The 17,326-nt window shown below is 46.2% G+C and overlaps 1 protein-coding gene across 2 annotated transcripts in view; it reads right to left on the reverse strand.

Moving 5' to 3' along the window:
* Nucleotides 1-374: 374 nt before the first annotated feature.
* Nucleotides 375-17,326, reverse strand: part of Fam76a (family with sequence similarity 76, member A) — a 28,067-nt gene continuing 11,115 nt past the window's right edge. Inside the window, exons 6-9 of one of the 2 annotated variants that reach the window (NM_001108686.1) lie at nucleotides 14,982-15,068; nucleotides 8,175-8,310; nucleotides 3,681-3,782; nucleotides 379-2,449 (exon numbers count right to left, since the gene is read on the reverse strand). In NM_001108686.1, coding sequence (NP_001102156.1) covers nucleotides 2,363-2,449; nucleotides 3,681-3,782; nucleotides 8,175-8,310; nucleotides 14,982-15,068 — 412 coding nt within the window. In that variant the 3' untranslated portion in view covers nucleotides 379-2,362. Of the gene's footprint in view, nucleotides 2,450-3,680; nucleotides 3,783-8,174; nucleotides 8,311-14,981; nucleotides 15,069-17,326 lie in introns of both variants that reach the window. The other variant, XM_039110401.2, reaches the window with a different exon arrangement.

A 17,326-nucleotide genomic window follows, 5' to 3' on the forward strand; every position in this document is an offset into this window, starting at 1 on the left:
CTGCTGAAATTATCCAACCGAATCTAGTGACATATTAAAATTGTTGTTTCAAGTCATTAAATTTTGGGGTCATTGGTCTTAGAGTAATAGCAACTAGAACCCTCTGTTAATCCTGACAGCTGTTCAATTTCCCATTAGTGGGCAAACAGGATAAACTATCTGTAGGGTGCCAAGACACAGGGGAGTTTATCAACAGTGAGTCCGCACATGGGCCAGGTGCAGCTCAGTAGTTGGGTTTGCTGACCTGAGTAAGGCCCGGGGGGTTCCATCCCAGCACAGAGGAAAAGAAGGGAGGAGAGGTGGGGAGGGAAAGCAAGGCAGGGAGAGGAGAGGAAGGAGAAAGACAGAATCCAGCAACTGAATCAAAACATTCATCTGAGTCAATATGAATTTTTATTAACACACATTTGTCAAAGTCTGTACAAACCAAACATTCCTATGTTTTAAAATGTCCATTATTACAAACATACAAAGAAATGGAAGGTGTTACCAAAAGTTACTCAATTACATGGTAAAATGCTGTCATGATTTAAAAAAAAAAATCAACATTTCAAGACTGAGGTTTCCTCCATCTTTCAGGAGCTCATGGTGGTTTAGAAAATGTGTGGGTTTGCTGAATATTAAATGCTAAGACCTTAAAAAAAGTTTAGTATAAAACTAAGTAAGCCTTTGTGTATTGTCACACAGCAAACCCGCGATTCCTCAGTCTTCCTTTTCATTAAAAACCAAGACTGTTGTTCTTTTTCTACCGTCTTTCCCCAGAGCCAATGCAAACGCACCTGAACAATACTGTATGCTAGTTCATCTTCACCTGAAAGTTTCTCACTCACAGTTACAAAATGATTCAGCATGTCAGTTTTCCCTGCTTAGAAGGGGAGTAGCATTCCCCACCCCAGTGGCACAGGCCGGGTCCTTGGAATCTCCTGTCAGGAGGAGCCACTCAGGTCTTGACCTCTGCTCACCGAGGCGCATGCGTCTCTGGAGAATGCAATCCCAAACTACAGAGCAAGTAAACAGTGACCCGACTGCCCCAACGTCCCTGCCTTCACCGTCGGCCCCAGCTCCAGCACTGCAGGCTGTGCTGTGTCCCAGCGCACACTACGTCTCTAGCTCCTCTCACAAAGATAGAGGAGTGCAGCTCCTTCCCACTCCTGCTGGGTCAGACAGGGAGAAGGGCACGGCAGCGTGTTTTCTGAGCATTCCCATTAAGAACAGAGAGCGCACAGGATGAGGTGGAGAGAAAGGAAGGTACAGTGAGGTTCTCCCCATCATACAGCCTGCACCCAGGCAATTCATGCCAACCCTCAGAAACACGCAAGTAGCTCAAAGCTTAACCCACATGAATCTACTTATGTTAAAAAAGAAAAAACAAACCCCCATGTTTTGATAACAACCTGGTATGACAGCTGATAGAGCAAGAAACAGGAACGTTTTTAAAAAGAAGTGGCAGTGTGGGAATTTAAAATCATGTAGAAAGAGGAGGAGGGGCAGGCAGAGAAGGAAGTGCCCAGTACAACCTGGACAACCGTCTTTCTGCCCCACTTAAAGACAGACTGGCCAAACTTGGCAAGCAACCTCCCTTAAGCCTCTCCTCACACACTCTTCCATGGGATCCTCCAAAGGCACTTAGTCCACACTTAGCCTCCAACAGTTAACTTAGCATCAAGACTCTAAGGTAATGAGGAAGAAAAGATTGGAGTCTTCTACTAAAAGCTAGCAAATGGGACTGGAGATTTTTTTCTTTTTTCAAAGAGGCATCACTTTTACAAGAACTAACTAGGCTACCATCATCCCTTTATCAAGAAAAGGTTTCCTTTTTAAAAAATAAATAAAGCTCTGTGTATACATAGTACAAAGGCCGTACATAATATACCTGGAAACCCAAGAGTACACCCTGAAGAAAAGGTTTATTGGTGAGAAAAAGCCTCCCTCGCTGCACAGTCTCAAGGTGGCAGCTCCGAGGTTGGGGGTGGCAGTGACATACAGCTGACGACAGAGCTGACAATAGACTTGCTCGTGGGTGGCAGGTGTGATGTTGGACAGACACTCTGCCCATGACGCTGAGCAGTGACCACTATGGAAAACAGAGCACTAAAATAGAGAGAGGGAGGAGCATGGGAGCGGGAGGAGGAAGGGAGGAAGGAAGAGCAGGTCTGGAACCCTACCCGCTCAGCATGCAGCCATAACAGGGCACAGACCAGGTGTTTCCATTCAGCCACTACACCCCAACGAAGAGGGTAAGGTAAGAAGACAGAGATTTGTGGGAAAGCACAATCCCCAGAGATCCCAGAGCCAGGTCTCGGACCAACCCTGACCCAGGAAGGAGCACTGGCTGTCGGTGCTGGGAGTCTTCTTGCTGTCTTCATGGCGACGTTATGGTGCCTGACTTCTCGGACTTCTTGCTCTTAGACAAGGCAGCTGCCTGTTTCAGAAGCTCTCGGTTTTTGGCCTAAAAATAATAAAAATAAAAAGTCAGCACATGATCAGTTTCCACAGGAGAGTATATGGTTTAATGCAGAGTAAATGTAATGAGTAATATAACAATGGAAGCACACCTGCAATCCCAGCATTTGGGAGGCAGGCAGGTAGATCTTGAGTTTGAAAGTAAAGTGGTCTAGAGTTCTAGGACAGCCAGGACAGTTCTAGAACAACACAAGCTGGGTGGTGGCAGCACATGCCTTTAATCCCAGCACTTGGGAGGCAGAGGCAGAGGCAGATGGATCTCTGAGTTCAAGGCCAGCCTGGTCTACAGAGCATGTTTTAGGACAGCCAAAGCTACACAGAGAAACTGTCTCAAAGAAAGAAAGGAAGGAAGGAAGGAAGGAAGGAAGGAAGGAAGGAAGGAAGGAAGGAAGGAAGGAAGGAAGAAAGGAAGGAAGGAAGAAGGAGGGAGGGAGGGAGAGAAGGAAGGAAAGAAAAGAAGGCAAGCTGGCTGGCTAGCTGTCTGTAGGTGTAAAGGGGGAACCTGAGAGGCAGGAAGTAGTCAACAGGAGATTCTGGGACTTGACATCTAGTTAAGTACAAAAGAACAGGGAGAGGTGCACTGTGAGCCTTAGTCTCTCTGGACTACTGTTACAGAAAGATGCTGTACGCAACTGTCTTAGTCAGGGTTTCTATTCCTGCCAGTAAGTAACATCCCTCTATGGCTTCTGCCAGTTCCTGCCTCCTGACCTGCTTTAGTTCCAGTCCTGACTTCCTTTGGTGATGAACAGCAATGTGGAAGTGTAAGCTGAATAAAGCCTTTCCTCCCCAACTTGCTTCTTGGTCACGATGCTTTTTGGTTCTGGAATAGAAACCCTGACCAAGACAGCAACAAGCCAACCGCAAAGCCTGAGTGAATGGGATAAGCAGATCTATAATGTAGACACCTGGACTCACATCTGCTGTATCAAAGAAATAAAAAAATCACATCTGTGGGGTTGGGGATTTAGCTCAGTGGTAGGGCACTTGCCTAGCGAGCGCAAGGCCCTGGGTTCGGTCCCCAGCTCCAAAAAAAAGAAAAAAGACAAAGAAAAAAAAAATCACATTTGTTAATTCCAGATCTTGAGGGGAAAAATGAAAACACACCCAACTCAATGAAAGCTGTCTAAAGGGGGTTTGTGCATCTGTACTTGGGAGAAAAAGAAATCTAGGCATGGTCATCAAGCACGATCGAGCACAGCTCGTCACCACCCGCTCACCTGCAGCTGCTCTGTGACCTCCTTGTGGGTTTTCTCCATTTGGTTCATTTTGGCCCGTGTCTGAGACTCCTGGTACTGAAAATCCGCCTTCAGCTCTGTAATCTGAAGAAAACATCAGAGTGGCTACAAAGAGCGCTCTGACAATGGCAAATATCTGTTTCTGATGAAATAAACATCTGTCTTGCAATTCACCGGAACCCAGGGCCCTCCTGCATATCCAGGCTGCATCAAAGCCACACAGCGTCCCTTTTCCTTAAGGCTCTGCTGAAGGCTCACAAAGTCCTGCACTTACCACATTTCTCCTTTCCTCTTCCTTCCCTTCAATTCCTCCCTTTTGTGGGGAGGAGGGGTGGTTTATTACCCAGGCTATCTTTAAAATCCTAGGGTCAAGAATTCTCCTGCCTCAGCCTTCCAAGTTCTTCTGTTCTTCCCTGTGCCAGGTCAGTAAGCAGTGAGATAGAGAACCGTGGGAAGGAAGGCACCACACTCTTCTATGCTACTGCTCCATACCACCTCCCCACACTGAGCGAGCATTTCAGCTGCTCAAGGTGGTACTAACCTAAGTACTCAAGAGGCGGGGGCAGGAAGGCTACCTTGAGTTCAAGGCCATCCTAGACTATATAGCGAGACTGTCTCAAAAACAAAACAAACACAGACCCAAAACAACGACAGCAAAAAAAACTTTAGATAACAAAATCACCAATGTCTTAGTCAGTGCCAACAACCCAAAGCTCACTGCAAGGTGACTGGGTTTGAGGAGTTTGAGACTAATCTCTGTTGTCAGTTCCGAAAAGCTCACTTTATTACTTCATTCAACAGCCATTTATAACTTAATTTAAAATATAAATCCTTGGCTGGAGAGATGGCTCAGTGGTTAAGAACACTGACTGCTCTTCCAGAGGTCCTGAGTTCAATTCCCAGCAACCACATGGTGGTTCACAGCCATCTGTAATGGGATCCGATGCCCTCTTCTGGTGTCTGAGGACAGCTGCAGTGTTTAAATATAATAAATAAGTAAGTCTGTAGTGTCACTTGTGCACAACATAACTTGTGGGCACACAAGTGATACAGTACAGAAGCAGAGGTCTGAGGCTCACTTTGGAGCTGACTGATTCGCTCCTTCACCTCTCCATTGGGTTCCAGAGATCTGGGCCCGGCTGCCAGGCTTTTGAAGCCAGCACTGTGCCACCTGAGCCACCTACAGTGCCTATTTTGTTACGGGAAGCATTTGAGAGCCACATTTGCTTAGATGTGTGAGTGCCTGTGCCGGCCGCAGTGTGCATGCTGAGGCCAGGGAGACTCACAAAGTCAGCGCTCGCTCTTTTTCTACCACGTAGATCCTAGAGATCAAACTCAGGCCTTCGGTGGGCAGCAGCTCTATCTGTTGAGCCATCTTGCTGGCACTATTAGTTTTAACAATTAACTCATACTCTGTCCGATCTTGTAATGGCCTGAGGTTTAAAAGGTTAACCACAGGGCTGACACTGAACTGATTTCCAACTCTAGACTGACTGCTCGTTCAGAGAGCAGGCAGGCAGTGATTTGTGAACTAGGTTGAGACTAGGTAGCAACAGGCATGGAAACAGGAGAGAAGGGCATCTCAGTAGGGACCAGCATGGACAAAGTCACAGAGATATGCCAGCGAGCACTGCTGTTTCAGTGGCTGATGACTCCATAGTGGCAGTAGATGGGGCTAAAGGCAGGAAGGCGTGATGCAGCAGAAATGGTGCCCTAACTGGGCAATGTGACCTTGGTCTTGAAAGCTATGGGATACAAGCGCTATTTGGCTTGCTCTTTTCAACACTTCGGTTCTGCAAGGAAGAAGCAAGTGCTCGGCTGGGCCCTGCTGACAGAAGTGCCCCTGGGCCATGCTGGTCTAAGAAACATGGGTGCCTGTCATCTGTCAGTCACACAGCAGAGTAGAAAAAGGCAGGTACTGGGAACTGGGGAGTGAGGTGAGGTGGTTAAGTGCTTGCCTAACATGCACAAGGCCTTAGTTCAATCTCTAGGACTCTCTGAAAAGTGCAGGAAAACACAGAAACTTCTATAAAATTTAAACCAGGAATGGTAGCACATGCCTGTAACCCCAGAACTAGAGAAATAGAAAATCAGAAGTTCAAAGTCACCCTGAGCTGCATATGAATTCAAGTCTAGCCTGGGCTATATGTAGGCCTAGCATATACCTACAATCCTAGCATTTGGGAGGCAAAAGCAGAAGAACTACCACAGTTGGAAGATAGCCTGGACTACATGGCAAGTTCCAGGAAGTGAGGACTGTACTGCAAGACTCTGTCTCAGAAAACAGAACACAGGTCAGAGAGGTGGATTAGAGGTAAGAGGCTGGCAAGAGGCTTGCCACCAAACCCAACGACCTAGGTTTGATCCCCAGAATCCACATAGCAGAAGAGGGATGACTCCCACAAGTTGTCCTCTGACCACCACATGTTATGCACACCTACCTAGCCAGCCTGAACACACACATATATACACAGAATAAATAAAAATATAATAAATTTTAAATCCAAAAACAGGGGCTAGAGAGACAATCAACCCAGTGGTTAAAAGCCCTTGTTGCTTTTGAAGAGGCTCTAGGTTAGAGTGTCAGCCTTCATATGGTGGCTCACGACCATCTGTGACTACAGTTTCAGATGATCCGATGCCTTCTGGCTCTTGGGCACTGCGTGCACATGGCGTACAGACATACATACAGACAGAACGCCATACACGTAAAGTAAGTAAACTAGAACCGAGTGCACTGTGCTCAGCCTCATGCCCCTGCCCCCCTGCCTTCGTCTCCTGTCTTTCCTGCCACAAACAATCCCCTCCAACTAGAAGTAAAAATAAACTCTTCCTCCTTTAAAACAAAACACAACACAGCCAGATATGGTGGCACAGGCCTTTAATCCCAGTGTTTGGGAGGCAGAGGCAAACAGATCCTTGAGTTCAAGACTAGCCTGGTCTACAGAGTGAGTTCCAGGACAGGGCTACACAGAGAAACCCTGTCTCAAACAAACAAACAAACAAACAAACAAACAAACAAACAAACAAACGCCAGTGAGTAGGCTCAATGAGAAAAAGTGCTTGCCACCAAGCTGAGCCCAATCCTCTGGACTCATACCTCAGAGGAGAAAGTACTTTCTATGGTTATATTCTCTGCCTCCACAAGCACACTATGATGTCTCCACCCCACTGAAGTGAAACAGAACATCCATACTGAAGACGTAAGGCACTCAGTATTTATGGCAGGCCAGCAGATAGGGCAACTATCATAATGAAACGCTACTAGAAAAGCACAAAGGAGCCAGATGTGCTCTTGGAATCCTAACACTTGGGAAGTAGAGGCAGGAGTTTTGCCATAAGTTGGAGGTTACCCTGGTCTACAGAGCAAGTTCCAGGCCAGTCAGGACACATCAAGATCCTGTCTCTAAAAGCAACAACAGGGCTGGAGAGTCCGCTCAGTGGTTAAGAACACTAGCTGCTCTTGGAGTGGATCCAGTTTAGATCCCATGACCTACAAGGGTGGCTCACAAGCACCTGTAACTCCAAATTCAAGGGCTCCAATGCCCTCACTTGACTTCCAAGGACACCCAACATACTTGTGCTACACACACACACACACACACACACACACACACACACACACGCACACATGTATGCGTGCATACATGCACAAAGGCAAACATTCACGCACTTAAATAACTCTAAGCCAGGTGCGCCTGCTCTGGAGGCAGAGGTAGATCTCGTGAGTTCAAGGCCAGTCTACAGAGCCAGTTCTAGGACAGCCAGGGCTAAAAAAATTCTAAGGAGTCACTAAGCCTTCTTGGTACAGGGCAAAGTAAGCCATGGTTATCAGGTTCTTTTAGCCAGAGGGAAGAAACCTTTCTACTGGGACACCATGTTATGTCACACTCCCCGAAGTTCTGGCGCTCCTCAGCATACTCCCCCCTCTTTGCCTTTTTTCTAAGAAAGAGTCCAGGTTGGTCTAGAACTCATCATCTTCTGCATAGCTTCCTAACTTCTAATCCCCAATAACCCAGCCCCTCCTACACACCTACACACCTACACACCTACACACCTACACACACACACACACACACACACACACACACACACACCCTTCCTGCTAGAGACTGAACTCCAGTGTCGTATAAGCACTTTGTGGCTGAGCTGGACCCTCAGGCTGACCTGGTTTTTGTACACTGTGCCTGTTAGCTTTGTTAACTAATGTCCTGTTTGAGAAGTGGGAAAGCTATGGAAATGCTGAGAAAAATCAGCTTTCTGGACTCCTGGGCTGAAGTAGACTGAACAACATAATGCCATCCCAAGGGTCGGTCACCTTGGCAAACAGGCACTCCCTTCTCAGGGAATCCCAAACTGACCATAGGCTCTCTTTTCAGCCACCAATGGCAAGTACCCAACAGAAAGTAAGCATCACACCACATTCCACAGGTCTTACTCTGTAGGCCTCTGTCACGGAAGGGTTAGTGACTGTACCTTCTTCTCTTTCTCTAGGATCATTTGATCCTTCTGATGCAGCATCTTCTTCAGAGTGGCCACCTCTTCCTTCAGCTGGGCAATGATGACAAAATGGTCAGTGCCTGGCGAATCCAGAGCCAGGTCTGGGGAAAAGCTGGATAGAAGAGGGAGAGGGAAGTTTCACTAAGTGAATGTAAAACCTTTTCTCTACTTAAGGATGCACTTCCGGTCCTCAACTCTAGGTCACTTGATGGTGAACTCAGGGGCTTCAGTAACAATAGATCTCCATTCCAGCCATCAAGCGCACTCCTGCAGCCCCATCACACTCGCCAGAGTCTGCTGGACTTGAACTGCACAGGAAAGGTGGTCATCAGAAATGATGCCAATGCAAACCACAACCCATAACCTCCCACACGTGGGACCAAAAGAAACACGGATCTCAAAGCCAAGGGAACTGCTTCAAGCCCGGAACATATTTCCAATGCACTGCTGCTCACACAGTCCCATTTGTGATCAGACAATTTCCCACATCCTCAGGTCTAATGTCCTGTGAGGAGATTCAGTTCCTAAAAAAAATTTGGCCCTCACCCTGGAAGCAGTTCCCACTGCACAGGAAGGAGACTAGTTTCTCTGCTGCAGTGGTGGCCAGCAACTTCAATATTCAGCATGCTGAGGAACTCCAGTCTGAGGCCAGCCTGGGCTACACAGTGAATTTTAGAACAGCCTGAGCTAAGGTACGAGAGGCCTTGTCTCAAACAACAACAAAAGAATTCTGTGATGCTCAGAGAAAGGGACAAAGGTGGCAAACTCAGTCCCACCATATGCTTCCCACACTCTCCACTCTGCCAAGTCCTGGTGACTTCCCTGTCCTTTTAGCAGACCCTCCTCATTTCTCCCGTCAGGGAATCTATAAGACCCTGAAACTATATATGCAGAATCTTTCCTGAGTCCACAACAGGAAGTTTTCTGGGTGAGAATCCAAACCTTTCAATAGTGCCAGAGGTTCCTCTGATAAAATAGGAACCATTGCCAAAAGGTCACTTCCTGTCCTGACCCAGGGAATTCTGAGAGAAGTCTCTCTGGGTTTACTTCTCTGAACAATCTTTAAAGCAATACACAAACCTGGACACTGGTCCTAACCCTTTGTCAACAGAGCGACAACTCATAGCTCCTCTACATGTGCTCGTCCCCGAACCTCGCATGGCAGCTCATGTGCAGCATCTCTCTCTCTTTTTTAAGCTTTTTTTTAAAAAAAGGATTTATTTATTTATTTATTTATTTTTTAGATTTATTTATTTATTATATATACGTACCCTGTCACTTTCTTCAGACACACCGGAAGAGGGAATCACATTTTGTTACAGATGGTTGTGAGCCACCATGTGGTTGCTGGGAACTGAACTCAGGACCTCTGGAAGAGCAGTCGGTGCTCTTAACCACTGAGCCATCCCTCTAGCCCCCAAAAAAGGATTTATTTATTATATATAAGTACACTGTAGCTGTCTTCAGACACACCAGAAGAGGACATCAGATCCCATTACAGATGGTTGCTGGGAATTGAACTCAGGACCTCTGGAAGAACAGTCAAGTGGTCTTAACCACAGAGCCATCTCTCCAGCCCAGCATTTTTGTACACAGGAAGAAACTCTAAACAGCCAGCCTTTCCACTGCACAGACTTCGCCTAGTTACCAAGTCAAACACTCCCCAGCCTGGACTGGAAGACACCAACAGCTGATAACAGCTTATCCTCCCTCCTGTCCACACGAAGCACCTGGGACAGCGCATCGGAGGAAGACTAGGATGATGTTCTCCTAACTGATGCAGGAGAGCAAGAGCCAATGAAGAACAGTAAAACCAGCTCTCAGGATAAAGATCCATCAGGCTCCTCCAAGTTCAGAGCCAGACGTTTCCTTGTATCTATTTCCATACCCACCAGTATACATCTTCCCTCAACCCAACAATGTCTATTTAGACTCGTAACTATAGCAACCAAAGGCACAGAGTACGGCTGTCCTAGTGTAACTTTTCATTGTCTCCAAAGCTCCAACCCCCTTCTTAGATTACTTGTGTTGTTGCTGCTGCTGGCAGTGCTGAGGACGGACCTAGGGCTTCATGCATGAGAGGCAAATGCTCTACCACTGAGCTTCAGAACCGGTCACAGAAGTTACTCATGCACCAATCAACTCTAGGTAAAACCAGTGCGGTCTGTCCTGTGTTAGGGCCTGATCCCTCAGACTTTAGAGCCTAATAGAAATGAAAAGCAACCACTAGTTAGCAAGACAGAAAGCTAGTCTCTCCAAATACCTCCACATACAGAGAGCCTACTGCTTCTCCAGGACTTCCTGCCTTTTCTGAAAGCTTTTAATACAAGATAAGTTCTATGCTAAGAGGCTAAGGCAAGCAAACTACAAATTCAAGACCAGCCTGTGCTATGTTACAAGACCCACTCTCAGGACAACTATCTTTCTTGAGTGAAATCATAACAGGTTTGCAGTAACACAACACACTGGTCCTGAGGCCATCTTCGAAAGCCATTAGGAACCCCAATACTGTACACAGCTCCAGGGCAGAGAGTAAAATGAAATTTAAAATATCCTTTGCAGATGACAAACTAGGTACCTGGCTGCTGCCAGCTGCTGCCTTGGCCCCTGGACAGAGGGAGCAGTGAGCGTGGAGACTGAAGAGTGACTGACGTATTTCCTCAGGGAAGGAATACCATCTACCTCACGTGCCTCACACTCACGGTCTGTCCCAATGTTAACCAGCAAGTTAGAAAATACTGAGAAGGAACTGTGAATTTTGTAGGTTACCAAAACCAAATAGACTTAAGACACCAGAGGGTCAGACAAAGCTAAGCTAACAGTTCTGCCCACCAGATGGAAAGCTAAAGAACAATGGTAAGAGACGACGCTCGCACGGCGGTGCACATCACTGACCCTACACCCATAAGGCGGAGACGGAGGCAGGCAGAGCCTCAGTCCAAGCCAGCCTAGGTCCCCACAGGAAGTTTCACAACTGCTTCTTGGCCTCTTGGCTGAAATCAAGTGTAATACTTGCTTATCATGTTAATAGAAAGTTCAGGATAGCCAGGTCTATACCGTAAGACCCTGTCTCAAATGAGAAAGAGAATCAAACATGCCTCCATATTAAATGAGAGAATGTGACAGCAAAAGACCAATATAGAACTGACACGAAGCAACACAAGGAAGACACAAAGAATAAGTTAGAGTAAAATCATAAATTAAAAAAAGTCCTGGCGACTAAAACTAAAGGCCTTACACTCCTAAGTACACGAGGACGCTCAGGGAGAGCATGCGCCCAGGCTGACAGACTACTGCCCTGGGTTGGAGCACTAGTACTCTCTAAACTGGCAGAGTGGCCCACACTTGCAATTCCAGAACTCAGGAGGTAGAGATGGGACAGGAAGTGAAAGTCGTCCTCCACTACACAGAGAATGAGAGCAGCCTGCACCTGCATACAGGCAGAAACGCAAGCACAGTTTATGAAGTGCTTGCTTCACAACACAAACACTACATTTTGAATAAAAAAATAACATAACCCCTGCCCAAGGATGACATGCAGATTCTTAAATCACTCCATGCTTATAAATAAAATATCATTTGAATATTAAAAAATATCAAAATATTGTAGAAATGTTTCTTTTGTTTTCTGAAATAGTGCCTCATGCACTGCAGGCTGACCTGACCTCCCTCCATAGCTAAGGATGATCTTGAACTCTTTTTTTAAAGATTTATTTTTAAAAATAATCAATAATTAAGGGGTTGGGGATTTAGCTCAGTGGTAGAGCGCTTGCCTAGGAAGTGCAAGGCCCTGGGTTCGGTCCCCAGATCCGAAAAAAAGAACCAAAAAATAAAATAAAATAAAAATAACAGTGAATACACTGTAGCTGTCTTCAGACACACCAGAAGAGGGCATCAGATCCCATTACAGATGGTTGTGAGCCACCATGTGGTTGCTGGGAATTGAACTCAGGACCTCTGGAAGAGCAGTCAGTACTCTTAACCGCTGAGCCATCTCTCCAACTCCAACCTTGAACTCTTTTTTTTTTTTTCTTTTTTTTTCTTTTTTTCGGAGCTGGGGACCGAACCCAGGGCCTTGCGCTTGCTAGGCAAGTGCTCTACCACTGAGCTAAATCCCCAACCCCCCAACCTTGAACTCTTGCTTCTCCTGCTTCTATCTCCTGAGTTCTGGGATTATAGGGGTGCACTACAAGCCCAGTGTCTGAATGCTTGTTTTCCAAAGTGAAGTAAAAGACCAGGGCAAACCCCACAAAAAGTAAAAAGGATAGCAAAATATACTTTATGCTGTATTATCAATATTTTAAAGAAAATGCAAGTAAGTAGACTAGATTATTAGAAGCACTAATAATGTGTGAACATTCAAAAGGAATGTTTTTTTTTTCTTTTTTTTGGAGCTGAGGACCGAACCCAGGGCCTTGCGCTTGCTAGGCAAGCGCTCTACCACTGAGCTAAATCTCCAACCCCAAAAGGAATGTTTTTATAAATGAACATTTGTGGGCTGGAGAGATGGCTCAGCGGTTAAGAGCACCGACTGCTCTTCCAGAGGTCCTGAGTTCAATTCCCAGCAACCACATGGTGGCTCACAACCACCTGTAAAGAGATCCGATGCCCTCTTCAGGTGTGTCTGAAGACAACTACAGTGTACTCATATATAATAAATAAATAAATCTTTATTAAAAAATAAATAAATAAATAAATGAACATTTGTGTGGCAGCAGAAAGAAATTACCTGAATTTCAAAATATATGCTAAGCATGGTGGCATACACTGTGGTCAGTGGGCTGGGGCAGGATGATGGTGACTTCAAGTTTGAGGTCAGCCTAGGCTACATTCCAGCAGAGCCAAATTGCACAGTAAAATGCTTATCTCTAATCTTACATACACGCACCAATAAAATAAATTTGAGGGGGGTGATAATAATAATAATAATAACAACAACAACAACAACAACAACGATTTGAGGGTTTCTCTGTATAACAGCCCTGGCTATGATGGAACTCTCTTTGTAGACAGTTGGCCTCAAACTCAAGTGATCCACCTGCCTCTGCATTCTGAGTGCTGGGATTAAAGGCCTGTGCCACCATACCTGGCAATAACTAACTTTAAAATTAGTATGAGGCTAGAGATACCGCCTAGCAGCAGAGCAGCTTACTGTTACATACAACAAAAACAGTTTAGGAAAATGACCTTTCCCTGTCTTCTCTGGTGGACATAATAAGGACCACGTAGCTAAGGCGAGGACTAGAAAAGCCATCCTTACTCATGGGTGCACAGCCAGCCTGCGGTTTCAACTTGGTGCATCCCAGGCACAGCCAGATTAGCACTGATACCCCAAGAGCAAATAAGCTGGGAGGAGGCAAAGCTGTAAGGGCTGAACCAGCTCACGTGCAGCTTACAAACGCTCTCCTGAACCATTCACAGCCTGCTGCTAAGCAGATCCCAGTGACGGATTTGAAAGCACAGGTGGGCTTTAGTGGCCTGCTTTCTTAGGGCTTTAAATAGTTTGTTCATTGAAGCTTTTTTAACAAGATCAAAGATGATAGACACATCTGTTTTCTTCAGAATAGCAAGACTAACTGCTCAAAAGAACAGGAGAAGAGACCAGAAAGTTGGTCTGCATGGTTCCTTCTCATATGCAATCTGAAAAGGTAAGTATTTCCAGAACATTCAAAGAGTTGAAAACCAACTAAACTAGTGTCAACAGAGACTACCTTGGTAGGATCTGAAATCAAGTAAATATAATATGCAACGAGGAAGAGTAGCCTCCAGACACCTCACACTGTGTGAGAGAAAGCAACAGCCAGTCCTAGAAAGCCCCTCTGCTGGCTGCTCCCACAACCACACTGGCTGGGAGGGAGAGCTGTGAATGTCAGTTTTCAGAATGAAGAAGACTCCAAGGCCTTTAGGGAAATGTCAGGTGGTCTCACTTCAGGATGCCTGGGCCTGGAGGAGCAGGAAAATGGATGGCTCCAAGACTCTGTTGGGAAGCAACCCACTGCACCAATGCAGACGGGCTCTGGGTATAAGACAAAGCAGCTCATGAGAGGAAGCATCGCTGAGCAGGAGCGAGGACAGCGAAGAATGAAAATATGCATTTAGGCAGGCCAAAATGAAACAATACTGAACTGTATCGCATTCTCGCCTGCCCCAGCATCTGCAGAGGAAGGCTCCAAGGAAGCATGGGATATCCTGAGAGACATGCAGTCCTGCCTTCATCCCACCTCTGCCTCTGCTCTGTCTCTACACCAACTCCTTCCAGAGGAGGCTGCAGGCAGAGGTCACACGGGACATTCAGTGCCTAACTTCTTGGACCTTCTTAGTGGACTGAAGAATTTGACTACAGTTACTGGTTCTATCTTGAACACTGTCTCACTATGTAGTCCTGGCTGGCCCTGAACTTACAGAGATCTATCTGCCTCTGCCTTCCAAGTGCTGGATTAAAGGAGTATGCCATTACACACAAATGTCTCTTGCTTCTGTTTTTTGAGACAGGGTCTCAAACTGTGGTCCAAGGTGGCTGGAACTACCTATTTACATCAGCCTTGAACTCAAGAACACCCAACTGCCTCGGCCTCCCAAATTCTGAGATTACAAGCATGAGTCAATATGCCAACTAGGTTCTTATACTCAATTGATAAACAGCTTATCGATTAACTATAAGTGACCAGCACAGCACTCATAACTGGTCCACTTGGGAGCCTGGCTAGCTCCACGGTACACTCTGTGTAGTCAAGAACTGTGTATGGATTCCAAGTGTGTGCACTCGTATTGCGACTGGCTCACCTGTCTCCGTTAGTTGTGATTGACTCAAACTTGGATTTTTTCTTTGGGATTTCATTTTGAATTGAAGATGTAGAAAGTGTTTTCTGGCTTTTGATGGCAAAAAGAGAGAGACACACATTAGAAATCAAAGATTAATAACATACTCCGAGGGAAGTCTGTCAAATGCACGTCTGTCAAATGCACGAACAACTTCTCCTGTGCAACAGCTCATTATTTAATTAGTAAAATCTACCAAGGTGGTTCACAGGCTCAGTGCTTGCCTTCAGTGTACTTAGATCCAGTTTCCACAGGGTCAGAACCATTCTGATATAATCGCTTACTATAAAACAGACCTGTGACAGACAGTACAGTAAGAGACAGAGTCTGTCTCCCAGTTTACAAAGTCTTTGTTTCCTGTATTGCATACATCTTCCATCTCCTAGCTCTGGGAAACACAGACAAGTTATTCTCGCGGCCTTGAAGAAGACTTCATCAAGGTCCCCTGAGCTACCCAATGATCTCCAGCAGCAAAGCTGTAATGAGAAACCGAGCAGGCAGAGTTCAGCTCCTGGTCTGCCTGGCCATATCCCTTCTGAATCCAATATGGACCTTCATCCCACAGTAAAATCAGTTTTAACTCTAGTAAGGTCACCCAAAAATTGGCCCAAAGCTGGAAGCCTGTCACTTGCATGAAACCCTTTTCCATTGACGGGTGTCCCAATGCCATACCTTTTTAAAAATAATAATCTTATGTGTGTGAGTATTTTGTATGCATGTAGATGTGCACAGTACATCATCCTCAGAGGCCAGAAGACATGCATCTGATCCCTTGGAACTGGAGTTAAGATGGTTGGGAGCCACCCTGGGGCTAGGAAATAAAGCCAGGCCGTCTGGAAGTGCTCTCAACTGCTAGCCGCCTTCCTGGCTCGCCTCTCACCTGACCTCTCACCAATGTGAGATCGCAGTGAGCGCTCGCTCTATCCTTCCTGGAACTCTTCGCCACTCAGACATCCTACTTTGGGGATGGCAGCTTCCTGATTATTGAATATTGAATGCTTCTTACTTCTGTCCTCAGTCTCTGCTCTTCAGTTGTGCATGGAACTTCTCTGTGTAGCCCTGGCTGTCCTGGAACTCCCTGTGTAGACCTGGGAGGGAGACCTGCCTCTGCTGCCTGGTGCTGGGGTTAAAGGTGTGCACTGCCACTGCTGGGCTCTTAGTGAATGTACCAACTCATGTCTCAATCTTCTCAGTTCCAGAATCAGCTTTAATCAATTCTTCTAGAACTTCAAACAAAGCATTTAAAAAACTGAACTCCTTCCTCCCCTTCCTGGTTTCTCTTAAGTTATGATCTATGTGTTCATTCACATGAGAACCCTGAGAACTAAGGGCATGGAATGAACCGCACATCCAAGTTTCTTAGAAGCTTCACTCCTAAGTCCCTTCTTACTGTCACAAGGCGCCCTCAGGATGGTGCTCTGTATGTGTGGAGCTGAGAGAAGGGTAGGAGAAGGTAGAGCATGTGAGGGTGAGGCAGGGTCTCATGTAGCTCATACTGCCTTACAACTCCCTGCCGGCCTTAAACTCAGGGTCCGTCACTTCCACCTCAAGAGCTCAGTTACAGGTGTGCACTGTCACCTCCAGCCTCAGACGATCTTCCTGTAACGTTTCTACGCTTACCTATTCTTACACAAAAGAGCAGCCCCATTGGGAAGAGGCATACACCCAAGCCTTGAGAACATCAGACCAACACTCCAGTGAGCTACATAGCTATTCTTTCAGTGCCTTCTCTACTAGTTTCTTAATTCCTGCCAACGCAGGCTGGGTGCTTCCCTGGAACGGGCCCATCAGTGGCTGCCCACTAGCCACTCACTGACAAGCCTTGCAACCCCTTTCCTCCTCCTCGTTTCCAGCAACTCCAATGGTCTGACACTCTCAAGGGATCTGTGTGGTCTCATGCCCTCTGGTCCTCTGCAAGCACTACTCGCTCTCAGAGGATGACCCTAGCCCATCGTCATCTGACAAGACCAATCCATCTGGGGCTAGTTAAAGCAGGCTCTTCTCCAAGCCAGCCTTCCAGACTTCCTAGGCAGTTAATTAGAACTGCCTTTCTTCCTTGAATCTTGACAAGTTTTTACAATAGTGCCCATTGCATTAGACTGCAATGATTTGATTACAAGTCTGTCTTCTCTACCAGACGGCATACTATTGAGAGCGGCATGGCTTTTATTCATCTCTGTATTCCCAGAAGAGTCCCTGGCCCAGGAGAGTACTTAATAATGCCTAGAGAACAAACAAACCCATAATGACAGTAATAACAAAAACCAGCTAAAACCCATTGACTCCTGTCATTAGAAAACAAACTGCTA

This window comes from Rattus norvegicus, chromosome 5 (assembly GCF_036323735.1).
Source record: "Rattus norvegicus strain BN/NHsdMcwi chromosome 5, GRCr8, whole genome shotgun sequence".
Taxonomy (NCBI): Eukaryota; Metazoa; Chordata; class Mammalia; order Rodentia; family Muridae; genus Rattus; species Rattus norvegicus.